Here is a 17,692-nt window from a genome sequence, read left to right on the forward strand (position 1 = left end):
AGAATGACACAGACTTGAACTGGAGCCCTGTGACCTTAAGCACCTGTTTTTGCGTTACTAATCTGGAGAGAAAGGATAGCAGTACTGCTTATCCATAACTCTACTCGTAGTTGCTCTGAAGATTTAGTGCACTAATTTAAATTGAGTGCCACCATCAGTACTACTAGGTTGTCACATAGCTCTTGATTGTGATGCTCTCCTGATCCTGCCCCAGTAAACACTGAGGGCTGGTTTAAAGCCTTTTAAGATATTGGGAACTGTGGCCTTACTGTTGCTTCCCCAAAGCTACCAAGTGACTTTCATTGGTCCAAAGTACTTTTATTTCTGTGGACCCATTCTTCCATTAAAAAATAGAGAAAAAAAAAGTATATTTTTTACTGTCCTGAAATAAAGATGAGCATAATCCAGTTTCACATGCTTGTTGTTCTGACTGCAAGAGAATTATAGTTAAAGCATTATATTTTAGACAGTGTGCCTGTAGTGGATGGGGAAATCCCCTATGCCCTAATCTCTAAGTCTCAGCTCCCACGAAATTATACAAATTATCTTCTCCAGCCCTGTCTGAGGTGGATGCAGGAGGTTTTTCCTCTTCTTGAACTCTCTCAGATCCTGCCTGTCCGCTAGTGCCTTTCACACATCCCTGAGAGCCTGGTGTAGACATCATTACAGTGGCCCAGTTGTGGGACCTGCCGCCAGCCTCTGACTCAGCTGGTCTGACTCAGGGCAGAGAAGCTATGTGTTGTAGGACTCCAGCAAAGCTGGCATTGCTGTGAGAAACCACTTTGACAGCTGCTGCTTTGTTAAGGAGTCTGGCTTCCTTTGCCTTCTTTTCCCTTCCCTAAGCCTTTGCTTCCCAATTCAGACACATACCTCTTTCTTAAGAGCCCCAAAGATTAACATACTTCATTCTCTATACTGCTGACTCATGGCTCTCCCCTTTGACTACAAGATCCATGGGTCTTTCACCGGCTATGGGATCTGACTCCAGTGAATGTAGTTGATCATGTCTGATGCCCCTGATGAGCTTCTGATGAGAAGCTCGGCTACCTTTATTGCCTGGCGGCAGGAGTTGTAACTGATGGAATTCTCAACCTACCACCATGACATCTTCTTCCTTTTTCTGGTGGGGAGAAGGGTTTCAAACAAGGTGTCTCCATGCATCTGCACTGGGGCCTGGCATTGAACTCGTAGCAATTGTCCTACCTCAGCTTCCCAGGATGCCGGGATTATAGCATGTGCCACTGGGCCTATCTTGAATCTTCACTTTTTTGTTTTTAAACATGGATTATCCAGGTGGTGTTTTATTTAAAAAAAAAAAAACAAACCTTAAAAAACTTCTTATTGACAACCTCCAGAAATACAGACAATGTACCCTGATCATAATCTCCCACCACTCCTTTTTCTCCTTCTCCCAAATCTCCCCTCCACCAAATCCCTTGTTTTTTGTTTTTCCAACTACTCTCTCTTATGTTTTGAGGTCATCATTTTTTCTTTTCGTTTCTTTCCTTTTTTTTTTTTTTTTTGCCTCCTATTATGCAGGTCTTGTGTAGATAGCATCAGCCACTGTGAGTTCATGAATATCAAGCAAGTTCACTTTGTATCTGAAAGACAGCATTGTTAGCAGTCATACCCTTCCTTCGGTTCTTACACTCTTTCTGCCATCTTTTCCACAATAATCCCTGAGTCGTGGAGGTTGTGATAGAGGTGTCTTACTTAGCGATGAACACTCCACTGTCACTTCTTCTCAGCACTACGGTGAGTTTGGAGTCACCCAAGTGGTCACTGCCATCTGAAAAGAGAAGTTTCTCTAAGCAAAAGTGAGAGTAACTTAATATATAAACATAAACATAAGTGCTTAAAGGGCAGTTGGGTGGGTATAATATATGTATTTAGCCAGACAATAGTAGTTTATGACCTCCCCAGGCTTAGGCATTTGACTAGGTTTTCAGTCCCAGGCATGAATTCCTTCCTGTGGAGTAGGCTCTAAATCCAATCTGAGAGCAGTTGGTTTCCCCATAACCGACATGCCAGCCATAAGGCTTGCAGGTTCCACTGCTGGTTAACACCGTTGACGACTTCTCTCCTCCCAAAGGCTGCATGCTGGGCAGTTCTTCCCAGCATCCTGACAGCTGGTCCACAGGGAGGAGCAGCTCCAGCTTGATTTCTCCGTGACCTGCAGTCCAAGCATGAGAACTCGTCAGCAGTAGAGTCTTACCCTCTAGTTCTAGTGGAGAACCAAGAGCCTCGGCAATAGTCTGTAATGTTTTAGGGGTCACCATGGCCAACAACTCTCTGGAAGGTATCCCACCCCTGCCACTGAAATTTTTCTAATAGTTTATGGCTTGTGGGCACAATATTATTCATCTCCATAGGTTACTTCTGCCCTAACTTTTTAAAAATATATATTATTAGCTAGAGTAGAAATAAGTTTGCATGTGGCTTATTCATCACATCTGAAATTCTACTAAGCCTCTGTCCAACCCCTCTTCCCTTCCATCCCCTCCCGGGCCCCACTTAGACCCAGTATTCTACCCCTCTACTTAGATGTCTACTATCCCTTCCACTTTCTTCATAGCCCCTTTCCAGCTTCCTAGCCTCTACTATGAATCTTCACTTAAAAACAATCTTCACAGTTGTTAGATGGACAATTGCGCATAAGCCCCTTACTTTCAGGGAAGCTCAAGCAGCCAGTCCTCAAACGGCTTTGCCTGCGCGGGTGGCAAGTCCCGATCCCGCCCCTCCGCGGGCGGAGCGTCCCTCCGCGCGCCGCCCGGCCCCGCCCTGCTCCCGGGCTGCCCGCGGGTGCCCTCCGCGGGCTCGCTTCCGGTGTCTCTGCGGGAAGCAGACCCTGTCCTGCGCCAACGCTGCGACTGCACGGACTGTAGGAGCCTGTCAGGTAACGCTTCCGGGACCCCGGGCACCCTAGCCTGGCCTCACCCGCTGTCCACCCCGCAGCCCCGGTTCCTCGGCGCACTCCCTGCTGGGCTGCCTGCGTTGTCCCGGAAACTTTTCAGGCTTGAGCCCACAAGGTTGACGAACGCCCAGGCCTGGCCTCAGCCCTGGAGGGCACGAGGCTTCCCACTTCCCAGCCTGTGCCAGGCATCGTGAAACTGGGTCTCCACGGCTGACCCGCAGGACTCCTTGGTGGTGGGACCGCCCCTCACCAGGCAGGCTGGGTTCAGGTGAAGGGTTACTTCCACTCGTGCCTGGTTCTTATGTAAGCCACTCTTCTGAGCCTGGGCTCCTGCGATCTTGTCTTTACCTGCCCGGCTGTCAGAATGGGCCTCGCCTCGCCCAGAACTGTTCATGTTTTGGTGGTGATTTGAGGCACAGTTGTGTTTCTGTTAATGCCCCTAGTCAGTTCTTCAACCCCTCCCCCCACCACCTCGTCTTAGAAGCTATCCTGGGTAGAATCTATTCTATTCTCTCATTGAGCTGACTAAGTGCCTTTTCTGACAGAGGCTTGTGGGTGTCAGGTACGACCTTTGACAGCAATGAGTGATTCCAGGACATTCGGTGAAGTTTGAAATCCATTGATATTACCCAGCCACACTAATGGAGCATCTTTCCACGGAAAAAGGCAAAATAAAGAAATAAATAAATAAGCAAACATCTCCAAACAATGACTTTTCAAAAGGGGTCATTATACCAGTGGTTAGTTACCATCCATTGAGCAGCAACGACTGCCAGCCCCTGTGTGGTTAGTGGTCTTTAATCTTCATGGACACCCTAGAGCATGTTACAGGTGAGGCCCAAAGGGAAGGGGGCATTTCAGTCCTTTTTGTTGTTGTTGTTGCTGAGACAAGATCTTCCCCTATTGCTCAGGCTGGCTTGGAATTCCCTCTGCAGTCCAGGCTGACCTCAGCACCCCAGATGTTGGAATTCCGGGTGTGAGCCACCATGTCTGGCTGACTTAAACATGTGCTTTTGCTCCCTTTGCATTACAGTCATCCTGAATGCAAACCAAAGTGTCCACTTCCTAGGGTGCCTATCAAGAAGTCCCACAAACTGGGTGGGCTAAACTTTTTGTCTCCTGGGTAAGAAGGCCAGAAGTCCAAAATCAAAGTATCAGGAGAGCCACACTTGGAAGTCTCAGGGGGGTGCCTGCTGGACTCTCCCAGCCTCTGGTTACCGTTGGTCTGTGACAACATCCCTGCCTGCACCTTCACTGTGTATGTGTGTCCCCCATCCTCCTTTCTTCCTGTAAGGATAGCTGTTGTTGGATTTGGAGCTCTCTGTAGGGTTGTCTGAAGACTCTTAGCTACATAAATTTGCAAAGATACTATATTGGAATAAAGTTAGCTTTTTAGGTGTTGGGCATGAATAGAGAGCTCTATTCAACCTACTGCACTAGCCAGCAACAAAGCACACCTGTCAAAAGGTCCCATACGGATCAACATGAAAACGGTCCCATTCATGGTTATAGATCCAAATATTGGCATGTTATCACTAAAGGTTCCCAAAGTTTGTTCTCCTGGGGTGCTGCTTCAACACTTACTTGGGAGTTAGATAAAATGCTAATTCTCAGGCCTCATCCCCCAAAATCGTATTCAGGAAGTGAGCCCAACAGTCTGTTGTAAGGAGCTTGTGGCCATTGGAGTTTAGAAAGCACTGTTACAAGATTTAAGGATTTGGTAACAGGACAGAAGAACCAGGTGGAAGTGAACCTTACAATGACTTTTGGCAAACCTGTTTTCTCTGCATATAATTGTGGATTTTTTTTTTTTTTTTTTTGGTTAGATTGAACCCAAGGCCTCCCATGCTAAGCAAATAGTTACTACATCTCCAGCTCTCATTTTACTTTTTATTTGCCCAAGCTGGTATTAAACTCACTCTGTAACTCATCCAGGCTTTGAAACTGTAGTCTTCTAGCCTTTGCCTTCCAAATTTCTGGAATTTATAACTGGACCTAGCTTGATTATGAATATCAAGGTTCAATTGTTACATTATTGGAAAAAAATTTACTTTTTTGTGGGGATGAACTGTGGAAATGAATTATAAGAATTATAAGAATGAAATGTGGGAAAGAACTATGGAAAGAGCTATTTTTTATGGGTCTTACACGTAACTTTTCTGATATTGTAGCTGTGAGATGCTAAATTCCTCACCTATTACTTGCCCTAAAGTTAATCTTACCATTATGTGACCTGCCAGCTTACAGCAATGTAACTAGGTTTCCTCTGCCTGGGTGTACCTTTGGCCTGGAAAGCACAGGTAGCTGATATACAAGCACTGTTTAGAAATTCTGACTGATCTTAAGCTGTGCTTTTTGCCCAGTGACCTCGGTGACCTGATTAGGCTGTCCACTCACAGGAAGCATACGTGAGTAAGAAGAGCTGCTCACAGTGTCTTACACGTAACTGATCCTTCTGCCTTCACTTTCTAAGCGCTAAGATTAGGACATGCACTACAATGCCTCACTTATAGTTGAATTTTAAAATTTAGTTATGGGCTGGGGATATTGCTCAGTGGTTAAGGCAATTGCCTGTAAGGCCAAAGGACCCAGGTTTGAGTACCCAGGACCCAAATAACCTAGATGCATAAGGTGGCACTTATATCGGGAGTTTATTTGCAGAGGCCGAAAGCCCTGGCACACCCATTCATATTCTCCCTCTCTTTCTCTCTCTGTCTCTCCCTCTTCTTCAACTAAATTAGTTTAAATTTAAGTTTGAGTTTCTAAGTGAAATCATATATACAGATATATGAGTTCATAAATATATTTTGTTACCTCATTCAGTCTTGCCAACATCATGCACTTTAAGTGCTGCTGTTTCTGCCTTGTTAATGAAAACTACACTGAGACTGAGAAATGGTGAGCCCCAGCTACACAGAGACCAGACACAAGGGCAGGCTGGAGCTTTTTGCCATTTCTTTGGTTAATACAGTTGTTTGGTTTGCTTCCATTTTAGAAACAATATGGTAGATGACGCTAAGGCCCGTTTGAGAAGGTTTGATGTAGGGACCAGGTACTCCCACCTAAGCACGCACAAGTACTCGGTCCTTCTGCCATTGGTAGAGAAGGAGGGCACACTCTGCCTGCTGCTGACCGTCCGCTCAGACAAGGTAGGTGCACGAAAGACCCTTTCTGTGTATTCTCAGGACATTGGGAAACAAAGCTTTGTCATTTTGCCCACATTTTGAGGCCCTTATTCTCAAGTGGACTTTGAAATCAGGATGTTGGAGGGGTATGAGAAGTCACAGGATGATGGTGGTAGTGGTGGTGGTGATGGTGGTGTGAGTGTGTGTTTACTTTTGAGATAAGATTTTGCTCTGTAGTTCAGGCTAGCTTCCAACAATCCCCCATCCTAGTGCTTGAATTACAGGCATGTGTCACCACACTTGATTTGCAAACAATTCTTTGAGAGGTTTTAGGGTGTGAAAGAAAATAAGAACTTTAGCATACAAGTAACTGAAGATACTTTTCGACCAGAGGCACTTATCATCAGTGCTTAACCAACTGTTTTGCACACTGGAAAATCACTTTGAGGTGGTCCTGAGCCTGGTAGGATGTTTAGCTGCATCATTGGCCTCCACACACTAGAAGACAGAAACACCCAATCTGTGTGATGAACACACAGGTCTCCAGACATAGCCACCAAGAGCAGCTGGTTCAGACTAATCCATCCCAGGTATACTATGGAGCAAAGTTAATAGCCTCAGCCCAGAAAACAGTTGCGCATGTTGAATGCAGGTTCTGTCCTCACCAGCTATGAAATTGTCCTATTTCTTGGCCCTGTCTGTGGTTCACTATCTTTATGTTTTTAAAATTTTCATTTTATTTATTTGAGAGCGACAGACACAGAGAGAAAGACAGATAGAGGGAGAGAGAGAGAATGGGTGCGCCAGGGCTTCCAGCCTCTGCAAACGAACTCCAGACGCGTGTGCCCCCTTGTGCATCTGGCTAACGTGGGACCTGGGGAACCGAGCCTCGAACCGGGGTCCTTAGGCTTCACAGGCAAGCGCTTAACCGCTAAGCCATCTCTCCAACCCTGTGGTTCACTATCTTCACAGAATTAGTCCCTGCATCTTAGGGCCACTGTGAGAACTGTACAGGGTGACACATGAAAGGCCTCTAAGGCTAGGCCTCCTTCATGTTGTCTGGCATTGTTGGAGTCAAGTGGCAGACATTCTGAACCATTTCACTTTAAGCCTTGGATGAGCTGGGTGCTGCTGGCTTTCCTGCATCTCTGGATGTGGTCACCTTTCTTTTCCAGGGAGAGCTGGGAACTGGCTATTTCAAGGTTATCCAAGAATGAAAAGAAATGGGTCAGGAACATGGTCTTTTAAGCAGAAATTTATATGTGTAGGGGGGGAGGGCAAACCTGAAGATTAAGCTAGTTAGCCAAGTTCAGTGGACTTGGGGCTGCACTGACATAGGGGATTCTGTTTCCTCTCGGCCCAGTAATGCTGACCCAAACCTATGCAGTAATGGAAATCCAGGTCTCCAAGGGAGATACAACTGGAACCAGGAAACTGGGGTCTATTCCAAAGTCTGCTTACACTGCTTACAAGGACAGGTAAAGAGCTTAAATGTGTTTTTGAATTCTCAAACAATAAACTCTGGGTAAAACTAAAACAGGTCAGTGGAATCTGAGCTCTTGTTGCAGCTACAACCACTTGGCCTGATGATTATTTAGGTCCATCAGTTTTAGAAAATAAAAAAAAATTAAATTGCCCTTAGTCTGATTGTAAGTTTTCTCTGGTTGTGGGAATCAAAGGGGATGCTTCAACAGCTGGTGTTGGGGATTGAGTCCAGGATCTTGTGCATGCTAGGTGAGCTCTGCACCACTGAGATGCATCCCCAGCCCACTTATTTATTTATTTATTTATTTATTTATTTATTTATTTATTTATTTTTGAGGCAAGCCCAACAACTGAGCTTTTTTTTTTCCATGTGAGAGAGCGAGTATGTGTGTATGTGTGTGTGTGTGTGAGAGAGAGAGAGAGAGACTTGGAATGCCAGGGCCTCTAGCTACTGCAATTGAGCTCCAGATGCATGTGCCCCCTTCTGTGCATGTGTGATCTTGTGCGTTGCGTCACTGTGTGTCTGGTTTGCATGGGACCTGGAGAACCGAACATAAGTCCTCAAACTTCACAGTCAAGCACCTTAACTGCTAAGCCATCTCTCCAGCCCTGCTTTTACTTTTTATTTAGAGGTACTAAGTTCCTCAAGCTAGCCATGAACGTATTCTACAGCACTGGCAGGCCTTGAATTTGAAATCCTTCTGCCTTAGCTTCCTGGGAAGCTAGGATGACAGGCCTGTGCTGCTAGGACTGGCTTTGGAGTGTTTTTTAATGTCCCTAGGATTTAGTTTTCTTATCCCTGATCAGGGCTGCAAGCTGCCCTGAGTGAAGTCTGCAGGAGGGTTATAGAGTTTGTCCAGCACTGGTGTGCTCAGGGTGCTCCTGGAAAGTGCTTCCTGATGTGTGCTCTCCTTTTGCTTCTCTTCTTATTTGATCCTCCATGGTTAAATGACCCCATGTGTGTATGTGTGTGTGTGTGTGTGTGCATGCATGTGTGCCCATGCTCCAGTGATTTCCAGTCTCTGTTCTACACAGGACTGAGATTTCAGAAGTGTGTGACTATGCCCAGGTGTCTACATGAGTCCTGAGGATTGAACTCCAGCAGTCTCTCAGGCCACTCAGGGCTTCATACTTGCACAGAGCATGTTCTTAACCACTGAGCTATCTCTTCAGTCCAAGGGACACATTTCAGGCACCTAGAGCCCTGGTGCCCAGTAGAGAACCAACAAGCCCCTCACCCATTATGCACATTGGCATCAACCTTGAGACCTTCAAAGTCCCCTGGTACACAGCCTTGTGCTACTGTGCCCTGCCATTGTATCTTTGTCCTCCCTTCCTTTTGTCCTTTCTCTTCTTTCCCAACTTCCCCCTCTGTTTACTCACTCTGGGATTTAAAATAGCAAGAAGAAATATGAGAACAAAATATAGATTGGGGTCTGTGGAAATTACACTGTAACCTTGGCTAGTAAGGTATTGTTTAATAAAACTTTTATACTCTTTTCAGGAAAAAAGAAATGACTGAGTTTCTGTACCTGGGTAGAATCATTTTCAGTCCTGACAGTTTGTGACAAGTTGGTTTTAGAAATGCATCTGCTTTATGCAAAATACCAGAATATTTTCTTAAGAGCAGAGTTCTCAGTAAGCTCTCTCATTCCCCATTAAATTAGAAGTGGAGTATAAAAAAATTGAGTTGGTGCTGGAGAGATGGCTTAGCGGTTAAGGCATTTGCCTACAAAAACAAAGGATCCCGGTTCGACTCTCCAGGACCCACATAAGCCAGGTGCACAAGGGGGCGCATGCATCTGGAGTTTGTTTGCAGTGGCTGGAGGCCCTGCCGTGCCTGTTCTCTCTCTTTCTCTCAAATAACTAAAATATATTTAAAAGAATTGAATTGATATGATATAAGTCTTTTTAACAAACTTTTAACCACTTCTGTTTGTTTTATTTTTTGCTTGTGTGTGTCTACAGTGTAAGTGTGGTGTATACAGGTTGTGTGTGCCCTTGTGGCGTCCTATGCACTCATTGACTTGTGTGTGTGTGTGTGTGTGTGAGCTACAGACATTGCTAGACCTCTGCTCCCTGGCAGGACTGGAGTTACAGATGTTCATGGCCATGCCCCGGCGTTCTACATGGGAACTCCATGGTCTTAGGCTCTTCTGGGCCCTCATGCTTGCCCAGGGAGCACACTTAACCATCTAGGCCCTCTCCAGCCTCAGGTCTATCCTTGTGAGTGCCTGGCCACCAGCTGCCTTGGAGGAGAATGCACACAATAATAAAGCACAAAATATTAAAGCACACTCCAGAAGTAATGTTACACTTGCTCTGCTTTTGTGCATTGTGTGAGACACACCTTGAGTAGGGGAAGAGTGTCCACAGCGGTGGACATGTGCCCATCAGTCTTCCTTCCCTGCTAGCGAGGGTCATTGATACAGAGGTGTGCAGAGCCAGCGCTGCTGACGCAGCTCCTGCAGAACTCTGTGCTGACAGCAGAGAGGAACTTCACAACATTTTGTTTTTAAAAGCTTGCCCAGACTGGAGATATAGCTCCATGGCAGAGCGCTTGCCTCGAATGTGCAAAGCCCTGGGCTCAATCCTCAGTATATGAAATAAAATAAATAAATAAAAGGGCTTGTCTAAGTGGGGCTATCAGCTACAGGCAGAAAAGTTTATAGTAGCTTTGTCTTGGTCTTTTCAAACTGCTGTAATAAAATACCTTACCCTGGGGTTGGGGAGACAGCTCATCAATAAAGTGCTTGGTGTGTAAGCATGAAGACCTGGATTTAATCCACCAAAGAACCCACATAAAAAAGCTGGACATAGCCGGGCATGGTGGCACACGCCTTTAATCCCAGCACTCGGGAGGCAGAGGTGGGAGGATCACTGTGAGTTCAAGGCCACCCTGAGAATACGTAGTGAATTCCGGGTCAGCCTGGACCGGAGTGAGACCCTACCTCGAAACCACCCCCCCCCCGCCAAAAAAAAAGAGCTGGACACGGTGGTATGTGCCTGCAATCCCAGTACTGGGGAGGTGGAGACAGGAAGATTTCTGGGGCTTCTGTACAGCCAGTCTAGACTACATGGCAAGCTCTAAGCCAATTAGAAGCAATGCCTCACAAAAGGTGAGCACTCAGTATCGATGCCCAAGATTGTCCTCTGGCCTCCATACGCATGCATAATGCGTGCATGTGTGCCTGGACACATGAGTGTGTGTGCAGGTGTGCACGCACACACACACACCTTTATGCCGGGTGTTTTATAATTAACATTAGGTTATTTCTCATAGTTCTGGAGGCTGGGAAATTCAAAATCAAGGTGTCTGTGGAGTCCGTGTCTAGTGAAGGCCTCCTTCCTAATTCATAAATCGCCACTTTTCCCTGTGACCTCAGGGAAGAAGGGATGGAGGGTTTCTCTTGACCTTCCTTTATACAGGCAATAATGTCACTGACAAGGGCCTTGTTCCATGACATATTCACCTCTAAGAGCCCTACCTCACATATCATCAACTTGGCTATGAAAATTTTAGCATAGGGGCTTGGGGGAGAACACAGACTTTCCTTTCAGAGCAAGCATCTGGTTTGTCATTACCCACTTTTGTCAAACCAGGTGCTAAAGATGCTAACATGACCTCTTGGTTTCACTCTAAACATGGAGAACTGATATTTAGAGTTCTTGCCCTGCAGTATTGGCCACAGGCCAGGCACAGTCCCATGTGCTTCAGTCACAGCTCATCACTGCCCTAGAGGGGCACATGGCCATGACCATTATACACAATTGGCAAGAGGCAGACCTGGGAGCCTTGCTGAGTCAGTTCTCCACTTGCAGATCACTGGGGAGGACAGTGGTCACTGTACATGCGTGGGTGAAATAAAAACAAATCAGTTTGCTGAGAAGTTTGGTCTTGCAGAAAAGAGAAAGGGGAGGGATTGTGTCTCTCAGAGGTGAGGAAGGGGGATATGTCCAAGCTTCTGCAAATGGAGACCCTGTTAAAGTTCTCCTGAAGCAGGGAAAGAATGAAATCCAGAATATGGGTAAAAATGCATAAAAGTATCAACACAATGCTAACAACTCCAGTGAGCATAGTTTTCTGTGTTTTAACAAACTCTTAGTAAATATCTCGTGTGCTGATAAAGAACACAACCATTAGAATTAAACTCTGACTTATAGTCCAGTTCCTTGTATAAAGTCAGGTAATTTAACATGAGTCTTAGTTTCCTTCACTAAAAGTAGAAATGACAGTAATATAATGTAGCTCCTTTGTATGTCAGTGAACAGAAAGGGATATAGTTTGTGAACCACTAAAAGAAAAGAATTCATCCATAAAGGAGCCCACAGTGCAACATGGAAAAACCTTGACACATGATAGTAAGCGAGAGACATGGAAGGTCACATACCATGTGATTCCTTTGACATGAAATGTACAAACTAACTATGTAACTCTACAGAGATGGCACCAGGGATAGGAGGGAATATTCAATGACTATGTGGTTTCTTTTGGGGGTAATGAAAATATTCTGAAGGTAGATAATGGGACAGTTGTACAATACTGTAAATGTGCCTAATGTTAGAGAATTGTTAACTTTAAATTGATTAAATTTACATGAATTTAACTTTGTTAAAAACATTTTAGGGACTAGGGAGATGGCTCCTTTAGTAAAGTGTTTGCTATGAAAACATTAACTCAGCCTCCAGAACTCAAGGAACTGGGTATGGCAGTACACTTATAAGTGCTGGAGAGGGAAGACAGGCAGATCACAATGGGCTCACTGCCCAGTCAGTCTAGCCTTCATAGCAAATTCCAGTCCACTGAAAACCCTTGTCTCATAAAAGAAGTCAATGAAAAATGACACCCACAGTTGTCCTTTGGTCTTCCACAGGCATGCACATATACATGCATGCACACCACACACACCAAATACTAAGAAAATAATAGCTTGTTGGGCTGGGGATGTAGCTCAGTTGCTCTAGCATACACACCTGCCTAGTATACACAAAGCTTTGAATTTGGGTCCCAAAACTGCATAAACCAGGTGCCCTGGCACATACCTATAATCTCAGCATTTGGGAGGTAGATCAGAAATTCAAGGCCATCATTGGCTACCTAGTGAGTTTGAGGCCAGCCTAAGCTACATGAGATCCTGTCTCAAAAAACAATAAATAAAGTGAAAGCTTATGTAAAAATCTTGGTATATGCCCTGAACACAGTGAAGATCAGAAAGGACTTAACAAAATGATCTAGTAATAGTAGTATAATATTGTCCATATATCATCCTTGCTTCCAGCTTTTTCCTCCATCAATATCAATCTCTGTATGTGTGTCTGTTTGCTCCAGGGTAAAACAAATGGGCTTTGCTACACAATAGAATTTGAATCAATATTTGTCGAACTAAATGGTTTCCACTTGGAAATCATACCTTTTCAATCCTTTCAATCCCCAGCTGAGAAGATCACCTGGAGAAGTCTGCTTTCCTGGAGGGAGGAGGGAACCTGGAGACGTGGATGATGTCGTCACTGCTCTCCGGGAAGCCCAGGAGGAGGTGGGGTTGCAACCTCACCAAGTGGAGGTCATCTGCCGTCTGGTGCCATTTATGCTTGATGTAAGGATTGCTATGCACCCTCCTGAGCTCCCAGGGTATCTGCGGTTTTCTGGATTCTACCTTTGTTCAAATGTGACCCTAAAAAATCACTGTCCATCCAGTCAAGGAATTGGGTCCTTTTAGGGTCTTTGTCCCTCATGAGGCCAACAGCCATGGGCAAGCCTCTTGTTCTCTATCTCAAAAAAATGGGGTGACTACCTCAGTGATTTTCAGACTGGGTATTGTGGAACCCTGAAGATGAGTCAGTCACTTTGTTAATATTCAAGCCATGTTTACTTTTCTCCAGCAGGCATTTATTTTGATGTATCAGTGGAAGAGTAACAGTCTTTTTTTTTTTTTTTTAGTATATCACACATCATCACCTTCTAGGGAGCTAATGAATTATTTTGACCCTAACGCTACTCACTTGGGTCCATATCCTGAATCAAGCAGACACTGTCACAGAACTGGAGTGACATCTTGAGATAACTGGGAATACATAAACTCTGACACTATTCGTAAGTGCACTTCTGTATGAGCCAGGACTGTCTTGATGGTACAGATCACAACTGGACATTGCCACCCTTTTAATTTCATATCACAGCGTTTCTGCTGATTGAATAATGCTGCTATCCAAGTGTGCACACACGTGTATGGAGGCCACAGGATCAAATATAGAGTCCTGGAATTGATGATACATTTTACTTGCTGGGGTTTCCCCAGACCTCGTTTTTGTACTAATGAACACCAGGAGTCAATGTCATGAATTTCAACATGGATAATGCCATTGCCCGACCAGTATAGAGGTTGTGAGGTAAACCATTAGCTTCAGGTCTAAAATGGTGGCAGATTTATGGCCTTCTGTTACTGTGTGCCCTCGCCCAATGTCTCCTATGGTTGATGTCTGACTTCACTGGAGCTCATTTGTCACAACTAGAAACCAATGCTAGTAGGTTACTTTTGTTACATTTGTCCTGTACTAGTTTTCTTATTCATATTTTCCTTTCTGTCTTCAATCTCATCCCATACCATGTTGTATTTGGTTGTCACAACTCCTTAGTCCTTGTGTCCATGACAGTTTCATATACTTATCATGACCTATGGTTTCAAGGTATACTGGTATGGCATTTTGGAAAATGTCCTTAAATTTGAGTTCCTCTTGGTTAAACTGGTACCATGGTTTCAGGGAGGGCGGCCTCAATGGTGAAATGTCCTCCACACAAAATAATAGGTAGGTACGATCATCTTAATATGTTATGTATGTATCAGGCAAAGTTTATATCAAAATAATAGTTCCATTGATGCCTAACAATTAGAAAACCAATGTGTTAAATATCTTTTATGTTCCATTTGACTTAAAGTCTTGATGGTATTGTTTTGCAAGGATCAGTGATGCCAAAACATGTGTCTCAACTGAGACCATTCAAACATAGGAAGATTAGACTCAAAAGAAGTCTAGCATGAAAGAGGCTAGCAGCCCAATTCACAAAATCTAACTAATAGTATGTGTGTGCACAAGTGTGTATGCATGTGTCATGTATGTGTGTATGTGAGAGAGAGAGAGACAAAGAGACAGAGTGTTGCAGAGACAGACACAGTGATAGAGACAAAGAGAGAAATGCCACAGCTGTTTCCTCTCCACTTGGGTTTCCTAATGAGAACTCTTTTCAGTTGATTTCTAAAAATCCTCAGCACATTTCAGGGGATTTCTTCTGGACCCTATAGACTCCTTGAGTCTCAGTGGTTAAATGTCCTCACAGTGAGTCATCCCAGGGTCCACAAGAGCTGCTGAGGTGTGTCAGTGGGTGGATGGGGAAGAACAGCATGCTCAGGCCACAGTGGTCAGCTTTCTACCACTCAGACACCTGAGCTAGAAGCTTAGAGGAGGAGGGTTTATTTCTACTCACATTATTAGAAGTTCTAGACCATGGTTGATTGTCCTATGCATTGTTTTTGGAACATACTCTGAAATACCCTGTCAGGGCTCTTTGAAGACCCATCCATCCATCCCTCTCCCCTAGAAGCTTCTGTACAGGACTGATGCCCTTGGATAACCAAAGCTTTCTGTCTGTTTGCCTGTCCTGCACAGAATGCCATAAGCACTTGAACTTATTTCCAGCAAGGCAGATGATCCTGAAAGCACACCTGTCTGCACTTGGAGCAAATTCCCCACCCATCCCAGCTGCTGTCTTTCCTAATCCATCTTGTTTCCCCTCCTCAGTCCCTCACCAGTTTTGCCTCACCTTGCTTCCATACATAATTGCTTGACTGAGTCCTCAGCTCAAATGCCATGCTTGGAAACCTTCAGACCCCAGAGACTGAGCCTTTTCCCAGGACCAGTCATAGCTGAGGCCCTCAGGTGACCTATGATCTCATATTTCTTGCCATAGTCTAGGTCCTGATTCTAAGGTCTGTGTCCCCATTGTCCCCTGTCTTTCTCTAGGTGTTGACTTTCACTCTCAACATGGTTAATGATCTCTGTGGCCTCCATTCATCCTTTGGCTGTACCCTTCCCATGAGAAAGTTCCAAATACCTGCTTAACACCCTCTAGGTCCCAACCTCACAGTGCACCTGCCTCCCTATTCTTACCTTGTTTCTGTGGGAATGCCCCAGGACCTCCTAAGTCTTCTCACTCTCTGATTAGGGGTCACACCTAGGCACAGCCCTGGCCCTATCAGGATTCCCAGGAGAAACTAAAGGAATGCCATCCAGCAGAACCCAGATTCACTTAAAAGTATTTTGGATCATAAATAGAAATATCTCTTTATAATATAAGCATATATGTTATGAAAAATTAGCTTATTGGCAGTTAGATATATATAAGGTATACATGCACACAAACATAGACACACACACACACACACACACATATATATATATATATAAGGTATACATATCTATAGACATATATAAGTTATACACACACATATATAAGGTATACACACATACACACACACACACACACACACACACACACACATATAGAGAGAGAATTTTATTATAAATGGAAATGTGCCATAGCTAAATTATATCATATTTCTATTGATACAATTTCATAGCTGTCTACATTCTTTTTAAGGGCTATGTGACATTTGAACACACGATTTCTAACCTAGTTAACCCTAAGTATCCATCAATGGGTAGTGACAACATGGAGTTTGAGGCTCTTGCCAATGATGCATCTTTTCTTGCTGGGAGGGATTTGTCATAAGAATATGTTCATATCAACAGGATCCCTAAGTCAGGGCGATCATAGTGTAATAACATTGCCATGTGCATATTCCAAACAATCGTACTAGCTTATACTCACCACCAGTATTTTCAGAGTCACCTTGATTTCTCCTTGGGAAGGGCAGACACGATCCTTGTTACACAGGGACATGAGTTCATTTCTGAAACAAATTATTCCCTCTCCACTGCTGACTTCTTGGTATATGATGGCTTTAACTCATCTTTCCTTTCACAGAAGTGGCATGATTTTAACACTCGAAACAGTATCACTGCTCTACTTAATTTGTGTATTTTATGCTTTCAGGAGAAGACACTGGTAACCCCAGTGGTGGGCTTCATAGACCACAACTTCCAGGCCCAACCTAATGCTGATGAAGTGAAGGAGGCATTCTTCGTGCCTCTAGACTATTTCCTACACCCGCTAGTCCACTACCAGAACTACTTCATGCGCTCTGGCCGTCACGTCATTGTACACAGACCCTAAAGATGGTGCGAATTACCTAATTAGGGGAATGACTGCAAAATTGGCTGTGCTGGTTGCCTTAATTATTTTGGAAACAAGCCCCTCCTTTGAGACTGAATTTAACCTCAATGATCTGATATCATCTTGTGAAAAGGCCTTCCTTCAGATGTGTGCTACAAGCAAGTTATGATGAGACCAAAATCCAAACACAAGCATCTATGAGTTTTGTATGTGTGTGTGTGTGTGTGTGTGTGTGTGTGTGCCCATGTGTGCATGCATGTGCAAATGCACAGAACAAGAGGACCAGCTTTGAGATTTGGCAAGTGTGCATGTTTTTGCCATCTGACTGTAAAAGCTCTGTCTGTCTGCAGTTGCCTTCTATCATCTGGAAGACTGAAAGTCTTTCAAAACCAAAGTAGTACATATAGAGTGTCATATAATTCCACCCACAATATGCTAATGTTTTTCATACACACTTAAGAAGAAATATGTGGCACTTAATAAGTACTTAATAAAAATTTGTTGGCTATATAAGCATGTATTTATCCTAGTTTTAAACTATTTACAGTATATAAATTTTCATCCATGGTTATATGTGACAGAAACTTCTGGCCGGCCATTAAAACCTACCCTCCTTGACTCCATAGAAGTTTAAATGGGGTTTGTGGCTTCTCAGGTAGAAAAAGCTCTTATTCCCTAGGACCTTTTACCATTAAACAGACCTTGGGATTCACTTCAGATTCACTTTAGAATAGTATTTCAGTGTAGGTGACAGTTAATCTTGCAGGGCATGTCCAATTTAAAAGAGAAGCCAGCCCTCCCCAGGGTCCCATTCTTTCTCCCTTCCATGACCTCAACGTAGACTTAACCTAAAACCCAGCTTTGATGTTAAATGAAATT

The 17,692-nt window shown here is 44.2% G+C and overlaps 1 protein-coding gene across 1 annotated transcript; it reads left to right on the top strand.

Annotated features, from left to right (window-relative positions):
• Window positions 1-1,719: 1,719 nt before the first annotated feature.
• Window positions 1,720-17,326, top strand: Nudt7 (nudix hydrolase 7). The gene is given in 8 exon segments (XM_012949007.2): window positions 1,720-1,755; window positions 2,674-2,896; window positions 4,046-4,172; window positions 5,278-5,322; window positions 5,910-6,063; window positions 12,960-13,118; window positions 16,634-16,797; window positions 16,799-17,326. Coding segments are annotated over 8 exon segments (1,092 nt in total). The 3' UTR covers window positions 16,983-17,326.
• Window positions 17,327-17,692: the final 366 nt, after the last annotated feature.

This window comes from Jaculus jaculus, chromosome 1 (assembly GCF_020740685.1).
Source record: "Jaculus jaculus isolate mJacJac1 chromosome 1, mJacJac1.mat.Y.cur, whole genome shotgun sequence".
In the NCBI taxonomy this organism is placed as follows: Eukaryota; Metazoa; Chordata; class Mammalia; order Rodentia; family Dipodidae; genus Jaculus; species Jaculus jaculus.